Source organism: Petaurus breviceps, unplaced genomic scaffold (assembly GCF_028583685.1).
Source record: "Petaurus breviceps papuanus isolate PSGF00001 unplaced genomic scaffold, PetGlider_PUasm1.0 91133, whole genome shotgun sequence".
Lineage (NCBI taxonomy): Eukaryota > Metazoa > Chordata > Mammalia > Diprotodontia > Petauridae > Petaurus > Petaurus breviceps.
Window position 1 is genome coordinate 67,913,770 of NW_027187419.1, and position 12,139 is coordinate 67,925,908.

General features: G+C 33.8%; 1 protein-coding gene across 3 annotated transcripts in view; it reads left to right on the top strand.

The window, feature by feature from the left end:
- Nucleotides 1–12,139, top strand: part of PDS5B (PDS5 cohesin associated factor B) — a 234,921-nt gene that overhangs the window by 90,813 nt on the left and 131,969 nt on the right. For all 3 annotated transcript variants that reach the window (XM_069080647.1, XM_069080648.1, XM_069080649.1), the window contains 2 exons: nucleotides 4,904–5,019; nucleotides 8,392–8,486. In XM_069080647.1, coding sequence (XP_068936748.1) covers nucleotides 4,904–5,019; nucleotides 8,392–8,486 — 211 coding nt within the window. The remainder of the gene's footprint in view (nucleotides 1–4,903; nucleotides 5,020–8,391; nucleotides 8,487–12,139) is intronic.

A 12,139-nucleotide genomic window follows, 5' to 3' on the forward strand; every position in this document is an offset into this window, starting at 1 on the left:
TGTGTGTGTGTGTGTGTGTGTGTGTGTGTGTGTGTGTGTGTGTGTGTTAAGTATCTGAGGCCAGAATCAATCCAGGGTCCTCCCGACTTTGGGGCTGGCACTCTTACTCACTGCACCACCCAGGTGCCCCAAGAAATTTTCTTTACCAGTATAAATTGACAACTTTTCTGCAGTTTATAGTCATAGAGATTTGCCTAGAGTAATTAGCTTATCTAGTATGAGTCAGAAATGGGTATGAACCCAAGTCTTTCTACCACTCTTCAACTCTACTCTTAAAAAAAAATAGAATTTTGGTAATATCTTTGTTTTTTGTATAGCTTAGATTTCCCAGGTAATTTTTTTCCTTCCCACCCCCTGCCAGAAAACCATCTCGATAACAAAGGCAATTTTTTTTCCTTTTGGAAAGAGAGGAAGAGAAGAAAAATTTCAGTAAATCCCATCAATACATCAGTAAAATCTTATATCCTATAAGCAGTGTTTCATACCCAAGGACCTTGACATCTGCAAAGGAGTGGGAAACAGTATATCTTATTTCTCTTTTTTGGGGCCGAGCTTGTTCTTTCTAATTTTGGTACATACAGTTTAGATTTTTTAGGGGTGGATATTAATTCTGTTTATGTTCTTATAATCATTGTATATATTGTTTTCCTGGTTCTGCTTCCTTTACTTTGCATCAGTTTATTTCAATTCCAAGGTTCTCTATTCATCTTGTTTGTTGCTCCATGATTTCTTTAGTCATTTCCCCATTCCTGTTTGAAGATGACGTGGTGGTTTGCTTAGAAAATTCTCGAGAATTTGTAAAGAAATTAATTGAGACAATAGTGTCAGTAATTTTTCAGGCTCCAAAATAAGCCCACAAAAATAAAAAGATTGCTGTAGAATAATAAGAAAATCCACAAGACAGTAATAGAAAGGGATATCTCATTTTAAATAACTACACAGTGCATAAGATATTTGAGAGTCAGTCCACCAAAACTCAATTACTTAGTATAGGTTTAGTTGCAAAATATTCTTTTAAGAAATGAAGACCAACTTAAATAGGGGGAGGAATGTTCAGCATTGCTCATGCCAATGTATTAAAAATGACAAAACTGTCAGTTAATTACAGATCTACTGCTTTATCAGACTACCAAAGGGATACTTTACAAAGATAGTTATGTCTCTGTATTAAACGCCAATTTTATAACTATTACTAAAGATTTCTCAATAAGAAATTTCTTTTTCCAACCTGACTTCTTGCTGGAGATTTTGTAAAGGCAAAAATCTTTTTCCTCTTACAAACACTTTAAAACTCAATTTAACAAAATAATTTTTTAAAAAAAGTTGTCCAGTGGTTTTTTTCATATAAACTACAGGTGATGAATACTTGCTTTGGAAGACTGCAATATGCTTTACTTCTTCCCAGTGATTAAATCTAGAATAGTGGCAAAGCAGACACAGTATGTGTGTGTTTAGGGCTTTTCCTCTTTGTTCTATCTAAATGCAATCTGCAAATGTGATATTGGGGTAGGTATGCAAGTTTAAAATCTCTTAATATTGGGAAACTTAACTAGAGATCGATGCCTACTTTAAAAAATTGGGAAAAGATAATTTAGAACCCTATGCTTGATGCAGTTCTGATCTCACAAAGAGAAGACAAAATATGATTTCAAGATTCAAAGGTCAAGAAGCAGTACTTACTTATTTCCTTTCAGTAGTTTTAAGTTTCTATATTAAGTACTTAAACTAAGTACTTAATTTAGCTATGCTAAATGCTTTACAGATATCTTATTTGATCCTCCCAACAACTCTGTGGGGTAAGTATTATTATTATCTCCTTTTTTTAGAGTTGAGGAAACTTAGGCTGACAGAGGTCAGGTGACTTGCTTTGGGTGTCAGTGGTGCAGCCATTAGGTGTCTGAGGCAGGCTTTGAAGTGAGGTTTTCCTGACTCCAAACCCAGGGCTGCACCATTGCACCACCAACCTGTATTTAGGTGATGAATCAGCTAAACCTCACTTGCTCATTGTTTGGGTTTTAATGGCTAGGAGTGAGTGAAAATAGCAGTTGTTTCTATTCTGTCCAGAAATCCTGAGTGTCTTCCCCTCCCAGATTGATTCTTTGGAGAAGGCAAAGTAGACCATCTTTTGCCTCAATTCTTACCTAGATTTTTTAAATCACTGAATAGGTCTTGCCTCAGACAAATTGAGACTTGGGAAAGACCTTAGCTTAAAAATGCCAAGGTTTCCCACTGCACCCAGGGCCATCACCAGTTGTGCTGACCTATGACTTGGCATTGGACTCTTATAACTCTGGAGGAGAGAGCGAGACTGATGACTTTGCATAGTCCTAGCTCACTAAAATCCAGTATACTTGCAAGCTGTTAACAGGAAATTACACCTTCACGAAACTTAAGTGCATGTGGAAATCAGAGCTGGATCAGAGTTCATAGTCTTTACAGAAGTTTACATTTTTATAATAGCAGGATAGAGAGAGAGGAGGGAGTGTTACATGGGAAGGGGAATGGTGCAGCAAAGGTGGGAAAAAAGACAAGACCACTCGCTGTGGGGAAGAGCAAAGGTGGTGGGCAAAAGCTGCATTCTTTTCCCTTACAAACTACTAGACTATGAAGATAGGAGGATCCACATATCTTCAAAAGACCCCAGATACACAAGCATTATCCTAACCTGGCACACACTGGCTCGTGCCTGTCTTGCTTCCCAAGGCCACAGAGGGAGTCTAGCTTGTGGTACAACAACAAATTATATCAGCTCAGGGGGATCTTTGTCCTTGACATGGCACATTTGGGGCCTCCTGAATACTCTGGGTCCAGTGATTGTGGAAAATATGTCAACTCAAAAGGACAAGTTTAGGCAACTCCTTAACCAAAATCACCCTCCTGGCGTCATTGGTCCTCTTCAAAGAATAACAACAAACAAGGTAACAACCTAATGAGCCTTTTATGTGGTAAAAGTTCGTAACAGCTGGGCGGCTAGGTGGTGCAGTGAATAGAGCACTGGCCCTGGAGTCAGGAGGACCTGAGTTCAAATCCGGCCTCAGACACTTGACACAATTATTAGCCATGTGACTTTGGGCAAGTCAGTTAACCCTAATTGCCCTCCAAAAAGCAAAAAAAAAAGTTCATAACAACAGGTGGAGAAATCAGACAATTCTGTTTTCGAATTCTGATGTGGAGATCTCTTTTGTAATGATACTAGAATTGTAGTCTTAGATCAAGAACGATAGATAACATTGACCAACTCTCATTTTACAAATCAAAATTTACAGTCTCATTTCACAAGCGTATTGAGGTGATGTGAATTTTATAAGGTAACAGGGACCTTTTGGTTGAACTAGGATTAGATCACCACGTTTTTCTCTTAATTTACCTCACATTCGTTCTTTGAGGAGATACTTTTTAAATGTTGTTGAGAACACTTAGCAAAGTAATATATTTAATTTTATGGAAATATGTGAGGTTCTATAAAACTTTTGTCAGTATTGTTTGGGAGAAATATTCTGTTAACTGAAATTCATGTGTACAGGTTTATGCAGAATCAGGATAACAGATTTGAGAAAGCTATTTTATTATTTTATTTATGCACATCTTTTGATTTTTATACATATACTATTGAAATTCATATTAAAGATGTTCTTGGCACTTTTTATCTAGATATAGTTGAAAATGATATTTTAAGTTTTTTAAAAAACTTAACAGAACTACTTTTAATAAAAATAGAACTGGCTATTTTGTGATTACTTTTAAGAAAACTTAAATGAATTTAATGATAATAATATTTTAATTTCTTTTTTTTTTTTTAAAGCAATCAGGGTTAAGTAACTTGATTAAGGTTACACAGCCAGTTATTTCTGGGTGTGGTGCTAAGTATCTGGGCCCAGATTTGATCCCCAGGTCATCCCAACACTGGAGCTGGTGCTCTTACTCACTGTGCCACCTGGCTGCCCCTACGCAATTGGGGTTAAGTAACTTGCTCAAGGTTACATGGCCAGGTGTTTCTGGGTGGGTGCTAAGTGTCTAAGCCTCGATTCGATCCCCAGGTCATCCTGACACTGGAGCCGGTGTTCTTACTTGCTGTGCCACCTGGCCGCCCCAATATTTTAATTTCTTAATAATAGCCTAGTATTGAAGTAGTAGAATAAACTGTGTACATGACAGGTAATAGAATTACATTGAAATCTAAAAGAGTTTAAGTGTTTTGCTTTCATCATTATTTCATAAAACAGAATATTCTTGAAATTGTGACATTGGTCTCTTTTTATAAATTTTTATATGTGATACTTCTGTTTTGATTTCTTGGTAATCTCTTCCCTGAAGAAATATAGTGTGGCATCTACTTATGTTTTTAGTTAGGGTTTAATTTTGTCTCAAAATATTTTTTAACGTCAAAGAAACCCTGTGGTCATTTAGATCCAGGATTGTTGATCATTTTATGGGACATATTGTGTATAATTTCTTGATTATATGTTCAGTAGTTAAATTCTAGATAATTTCTAAAATATACAGTTAGATTAGGAATTATTTATACTAAGAAAAGCTTTTCCAGTTATAATTTATAGTTCAAAACTTTTTTCAGTGTTTAAATGTATTGTAAATACCTTATAATTTTTAAATATGAGATTAATACAGTAAATTACCTAAATATGGTAGAAAAGTATGTTCTTGGTGTACATTCTTATTTTAATTTTTTTTATAAGTTGCTTCTTGGCCACTTTATCATCTCTTTGAATGTGTAATTTATTCCTAAATCAGTTATTTTAGTTTGTAGTTCTTTATCTTCAGGTAAATCTAAATTTAGTTTCTTTATCCCATTTTATTGTGTAGATTACTCTAATACAAACTTTTGTGTTTTTGATGTGTATATTGGTATAAACATGTATATATTCGACACATCTTTATTTTCCAGAGTAATGACAATGAAGAACGCCTGCAAGTTGTTAAATTGCTAGCAAAAATGTTTGGGGCAAAGGATTCAGAATTGGCATCTCAAAATAAACCACTTTGGCAGTGCTACTTGGGAAGGTATGTACTGTTTTACTTCTATTTCCATAAGGGAAAATACTGAAGTATGCTGAAATTTCATACATCTTTGCTTTTAAATAATATCAAGGTATAATTCTAAATTCTTCATATTTAGCATGACACAAATACTGATAATTAGTATCTCATGTATGTTTTTTAAGAGCTGATAATAACCACTCACTGCCCCCCGAAGCCACTCCCCCTTTTCCTTTTATTTGACTTCTTTGGTAAACTTTACTGCCAAAATTTAGGCTTTTTTCCTTTCATACTTAAAAGCTATCCAAATATTTTGTGAATATTTAGTGTGTCATTGGCAAAAGTTTATGTAATAAATTTCAATTTATTGATTAGTGATGGTGTCTAAATATGGCATGTTTAATGTAGTTGACTTTGAAATGAAATATAAAGGTAATTAAATGAATGGGCCGTTGCAGTGTTACTGTAAGCTTTAACTGCAAAAAATATAAAAATTATTTTTGTATAGATATCTCTATTCCTTAGTTTCCCCATTAGTCACATATAATTTCCACAGTTCCTGGATCTGAAACTCTTTATGATTTTCTGACTCCTTGTATGTACATCAGAATGATTGCTAACTTTTAACATTTTGGTTATTAACAAAAGCAAAATGTTATGGTTTGTCATCAAGAAAATATTTTTAAAAAATTTCAAAGTTTAGAATAAAAGTCTCTGAAAATGAGTAGCAAAATAATCCCATCCTTAGTTGACCTCTTTAAAAATGATTTATTAGAAATAATAATAAATAGTAATACAAACAACTGAGTTTGTTTTGCAAAACATATAATAAATTTTAGCGCATAAAATTGCAACTTTGGATTTATTCTCTCCAAATCTTTGCTTATTTGTCTGTCTGTCCCTATTCACTTTTCTGCCTAGTATGTACTTGGTTTTTTTGATTCTGCATTTTCCTGCTTTGTATTGTTTATCAGTTTTTTGATATTTCTTGTGTCTCTATCTTAATTGCATTGTATTCCCTTACACTAATAGTAGTACCATATTTTATTTACTCATTACCTCATTTTGAAAATTTCTTAGTTCATTTGATACCTAGGCTAATTGAAATGAAAAAGGACTCTTAGTACAAAATAACAAATATCCCTGATATCATTTCTTTGCCTTTAAGAATGCAGTAAGTATAATAACTGATCAGCAGTATTCTACATGAGCTTACTTTAGATTTTGAGAGTGGAGGTAGCTTAGTTTCAGAGCATCCATGAATAATTCCCATATGGACACTGACAATCACTTTTTTAAAAATACATTGTTTTTTGTTAAGAATTACATGAGGTTTAAAATTTAGAGCTTGAATATTAAAATATGTTTTACTGAAATAGTTGTCAAAATGTTTGGGGTTCTTTGATATAGCCATGAACATTTTGATTCTTGGGTGTGTGTATTTTAGTGTTTGCAATATAGACTTTTGGACTAAATATTTCCTTCTATCTTACATTTGAGTAATCTATTTTTTCATTGCTAAAATTTTAGCTTATGAATTTAGTTAATATAAATTTTGTTATTAAAAAAATAGTTTGCAGTATAAAATGTTTTGAATTCGATTTAAGTACCTGCCCTATAACTATGTGAACTTGAGGAAATCCGCAGTGTCCAGATAAACATTAGTTTCCTTTTATGAAAGGATTGAACTCAGTGACTTACAAAGTACCTGATTCAATTAAAATCCTAAAATAAGATTAAGTGGTTTATGAAATTAAAATTTAAAACATTTTAACTAATATTTTGAAATCAAATTATGCTTTTTAATTACATTAGCTTTTAATTCTGGTTCTCAGGGAACATTAATTTATACTTTAAATGTCTCTTAGAGGATAATTTTATTAAATTATATTTTAAATTTTAATAATTTTATTTGTTAATCAGCTTTGTAGTTATGCAGAAACACTGTTTAGATATTTTGTGCATATTTTTCTAAATTAATTTGTGATATATGTGGCACATATCTTTATTCCCATTTTGTAAATCTGGAAATCAAAGGTGTTAAGAAGAATTTAGCATTAAGTTTCATTTATTAAGCTTTCTTTATTAAAACTTGAATGCAGCTGGGGGACTAGAATCCAAATTTGGGACTCCCTTTTATTGTATGCTGTATCCCACAAGTCAAAGCATGTAAATAAATATTTAATTTCAGCATTTTTTTTCTTATTTATAGCAATCAGCAGGTTACCTTTGACTTTTATTTTCATGCCTGTATATATAGAATGTTTAGAGGTGTTGTGTCATAAAGAGCCTTGGGGTTAGGAAGAGCTTGTTTCATGTGATCTTTGTGAATATTGGCTACTCACTTAAGTGCTCAGTGCCCCAAACCTTCTTTCAGAATATTAAGAATGATTAGTACTGATTTTCATCAGTAGAGGGAATTTCCATAATAGTAATTTCTTCTACTGATGAAATCACTTATTTGGACCCTCCCCCTACCAAAAATAAATAAACAGAAAAGTAGAGGTCATGATAGGAAAAAGTTTCAGGGATTGTATCTCAGAATTAAGATTTTTTGGAATTATCAGTTATGAAATACTGGTTCAAATTTAAATATTTAGGTTTTTTTGATATTTCTAAAATTTTATTCAGATTTGTAGGAATTTTCTGACCTTGGATACAGTTAGCCAGCCTATTAATATAAAATTGGATTAATGATAGTGTTCATGCCGACAAACGATTTTAGTTAAGAAAACAAACTCAGAGGTTTCGGAGATTTGATCAAGATTACTAGCATCTAGTGAAGCTGGCAGAAATGAAACTTAAAAACCAATTCTTAAATTTTGGTTTTCTCTCCGCTGCACTACACTGTTATATTCCCTTGTTTTTTTTTTTTTTTAAAGAAAAGCTAGCTTTATACAAATTATTATTTTTTCCTAGAGATTTCTAACATTTTGTTGCAAATTAAAATCAAGTACAATTTTCCTGTTGATTTGTCATCTTTTTAGCACATTCTTAATAAAATTGACATTAATGAGTTTTATATTTAAATCAACTTCATAATGTTGCATTAGTGTTCCACACCTCACTCCTTTCAAAAAATCACTTTTCCCTAAATGAGTAATTCTTCTATAAAAGTTTGCCCTGGCTTTGTTTAAAAAAAAAATTATTTGAAAAATTCTTGTTATTTACCCACAGCATTCAGATACACTCAAAAATCAGCAGACTTGACACAGTTTTCCAGGGTTTTGTGGTACAAGAAAATAGAAATTTAAGTGGTTCTAATTCAGTTATCTTATAAAAATATCTTTTCTTAAATGAAATAAATGTGTATCTTTGGAATAAGAATTGAATTCACATTAATTTTACTATATCTCATTTTAAATATATATTTTTTTCTTTTTAAATTTTAAATAGGTTTAATGATATTCATGTACCTATACGGCTTGAATGTGTGAAATTTGCTAGCCATTGCCTCATGAACCATCCTGATTTGGCAAAGGATTTGACAGGTACTAAGGAATTTTTTAAAAGAAAGTTTTAAAAAAATGATGATTTGCTCATTTTGTATGTTATGTTAGGTACTTTCAACAGGTGAATTGCATGTTCTCTTGTATTGATAGCTACATTTGTTAATCATTGATGAAACTGGCCTTCTTTGTTATTGTTGAGTTGTTTTCATTTGTGTCTGATTCGTGACCCCATTTGGGTTTTGTTGGCAAAGTTACTGCATAATGCCTAATATACAAAAAGCAATTTGCTAGTCACTGAGGATACAGAGACAGGAAAGACATTGTTCCTTTCCTCAAGGAACTTATGTTGCAGTTGGGGCAAAAAGATAAGACTTGTATATATAGATAAGTAAATATGTGGTAATTTGAGGAGAGATCAGAACAGGAAAACTTTGTGGGAAAGGTATCTTGGGGAAATTGCTCTTAATCTACTTTGGTTCTATATGTAAAACATTGTGTAAACTTGAAAGTATTATGTATATATTAGCTATTATTAATAATCTATGAAGTTAACAATCTACGAATTCTTCCATGGTGGCTGCCTTTGTTCGTTCTGCATATGGTATGAACCCTCTTTTTACCCAAGGGATGTCATTCTAGGCATCTTTGGAGATTTTATTGGTGTTGGGGAGTGCTTCCTTTGATGATCTTTATTATGTTCTTGAGCAGGTTCAAGTCTGTGGACATTTGTAAGTTAACCTTTTAGGGTTTCAATATCCTCCTTTATATTCTATCCATCACTTTATAGTGATGAAGGGCTTAGAATAGAGCATGACCTCTTAAAGTTGCTTCCAGTTCTAAATTCTGTAGCTTTATGAGATTTGATAATTGTACTTAAAATTATAAAATTATGTGAAGACCTGACTCAGGAAGAGCTGATAAGTTTTTCATTTCTCTTTTTCTTTTCCTGTGCAACTTCTCATTTCAATTCAGGATCCTAGTGACTGTTATCTCTCACCCCTAGCTCATTCTCTTTCCCAGTTTTTCATTCTACTCACTTCTCAAGCCTTGCCTCTCTACTCCACATAAGTTATACACAGAAATGATGATATCTTTGGTTTAGCCATCACCCACAGCTAATCTGCTTCCATGTTCATGAACACTGAAATCCTTTGTTCTGATGAAAATCTTTTATCATTCTGTCTTTCCCAATGCCTTGATTTCGGACTCTTAGTTTTCTTGTACTTTATTCTTCACTCTATACTCCAGCTCTTCTGACCCATTTGCTTTTCCTAGCATATTGCTTCTGTACCTTTTCACTTGGCCTCTGTCCCCTTTGCCTGGAATAGTCTACCACTTTACCTCTGATTCTTAGGATTCTTGTATTTCTTCCATTTTGCCTAAATCCTACCTTCTGCAGAAGACCTTTCTCCAAACCCATCCAATAGTGCCTTCTTCTAAGATTACCTTTTGTCTGCTCTCTGTCATAGTTATTTATATGTTTTTCTCCCATTAGAACGTAAACGCCTTAAGGGTGAGAATAATATTTTTTTTACTTTTCCTTGTATTTCCACAGTGCCTGATGCATAGTAAGCACTCATCTTTCTGAGTTCAAATCTGGCTTCAGACACTTAATTAGCAGTGGGACCCTAGGCAAGTCACTTAACTCTGTTTGCCTCAGTTCCTCATCTCTAAAATGAGATGAAGAAGGTAATGGCAAACCACTCCAGCATCTTTGCTAAGAAAACCCCAAATGGATCATGAAGAATCAGACACAATTGAAAAACAACTGAAACAACAAATTGGATTTGGGTGGTTCAGGAGATAGAATTCTGGACCAAATTCTGGTTCAAATCTAGCCTCACACACTTACTAGTTTTGTGACCCTGAGCAAGTCACTTAACTTCTGTCTGCCCCAGTTTGTTCATCTGTAAAATGTCTATAATAATAATAGCATTTACTCCTAGTGTGGTTGTGAGAATACAATGAGATAGTATTTGTAAAGCACTTTGCAAACTTTAAAGAGCTATATAAATATTAGCTATTATTATTATGTTCAAAACAGAACTTGCTCACTTCTATTTTCTTGAATCCCTCCCATTATTTCTAGTCATCTAGATTTGCAACCTTAGCATCAACCTTGAGTCTTCTGTCTTTTTTCCCTTGTATATTGAATTAATTGCTAAATCTAACCAGTCAAATTTCTGTGATATCTCTTTGAGCTGTCTACTTTTCTCCACACATGGCCCTCACCTTAGTTTAGATCTGCACTGCCTCTTGCCTCATTGCAATAGCCTCTGCCTGCTTATAATCTACAATCTCTCCTCTGTACTGTTCCCAACATAGTCCTTTTTTTAATGCCCCCCCTCTCCAGTCTTTCTAAAGGACAGATCGGACCATGTTATTCCTTAACTCCTCAAGAAACTTTTGCAGCTCAAACTAGTCTATTTGTTTCCTGAATTTAATATTCCATTTTCTGCTTCCTTGTTTTTATATCAGTCTGCTTCTCTAGGAATATATTCCTTCTTCATTTTTGTTTCTTAGAACTTCTAGTTTCCATTAAGTTTCAAGTCATATGCCACCTCCTTTGGGAAAACTTTTCTTTTCTTCTCCCTAGTTTTTTTTTTTAAGCAATCGGGGTTAAGTAACTTGCTCGAGGTTACATGGCCAGTTATTTCTGGGTGTGGTGCTGAGTATCTGAGCCTGAATTTGATCCCCAAGTCATCCCGACACTGGAGCCGGTGCTTTTACTTGCTGTGCCACCTGGCCGCCCCTTTTTTCTTTTCTTTTTTTGTTTTCTTCTCCCTAGTTTTTTGAGCTCTTCCCCTCCTCACACTGTGTGTGTATGTGTGTGTGTGTGTGTGTGTGTGTGTGTGTGTGTGTGTGTGTGTGTGGTGTGTGCCTCTATGCATATTGTATGCATGTGTATATATGTATATGTATATGTGTATAGATATAGATATATTGTGTGCTGAATGTGTGTGTGTGTGTATGATTGAATGTTTGTGTTTGTATGTGTTGTTCTCCCCTTAAGGGCATAGATTTTCATTTTTTTTATACCTTGTACCTTCCACTAAGACCCATTTAGAGAAGGAGATGGACATAGACATAGACATGGATGCCAAATAATGTGTCTTTTATGTGTGCAAAAAGACTGTTATGTAAAATTCATGTCCATTACTCACATCTCACACACATACGTGCATTCACATACACATTCTCCCTAAGAACCCTTAAAAGATGTTTTCACCCCTTCACCTGTGCTCCACTTCAGTGTCTCATCTGTTTAGAGGTAGCCTTTGTACTACGAGGCAATGAAGTAGGAACATAATTTCTAGTAGGTTCTACCAAGCTGCAAAGGTATTGAATATAGATTTATTGGTAGACTGTGTTTTTGTTGGCAGTTCAGAGAGGCTCACCAACATTTAGATGCAGGTTGATCAAATTTTCAACCATGGCAACTCTGAAAGATTTTCTACTAATGCAGAAGATCATCATTAATGGAGGGAGATATTGGTAAAATTACAAGCTTAATGATGTTGAAGGACCAAGAAAAAGGTTTGTTTTTTAAGACTGGAGAGAATAAAGCATCTTTATAAGGAAAATGGGAAGAAGTTATTGGCAAGAGAGAGACTAATTAGAGGGAGTGATGGCTAGAGTAACGTCAAGAGGATAAGGCTTGGATTTTTAAAAATCCAAAAAGGGGGCTTAGT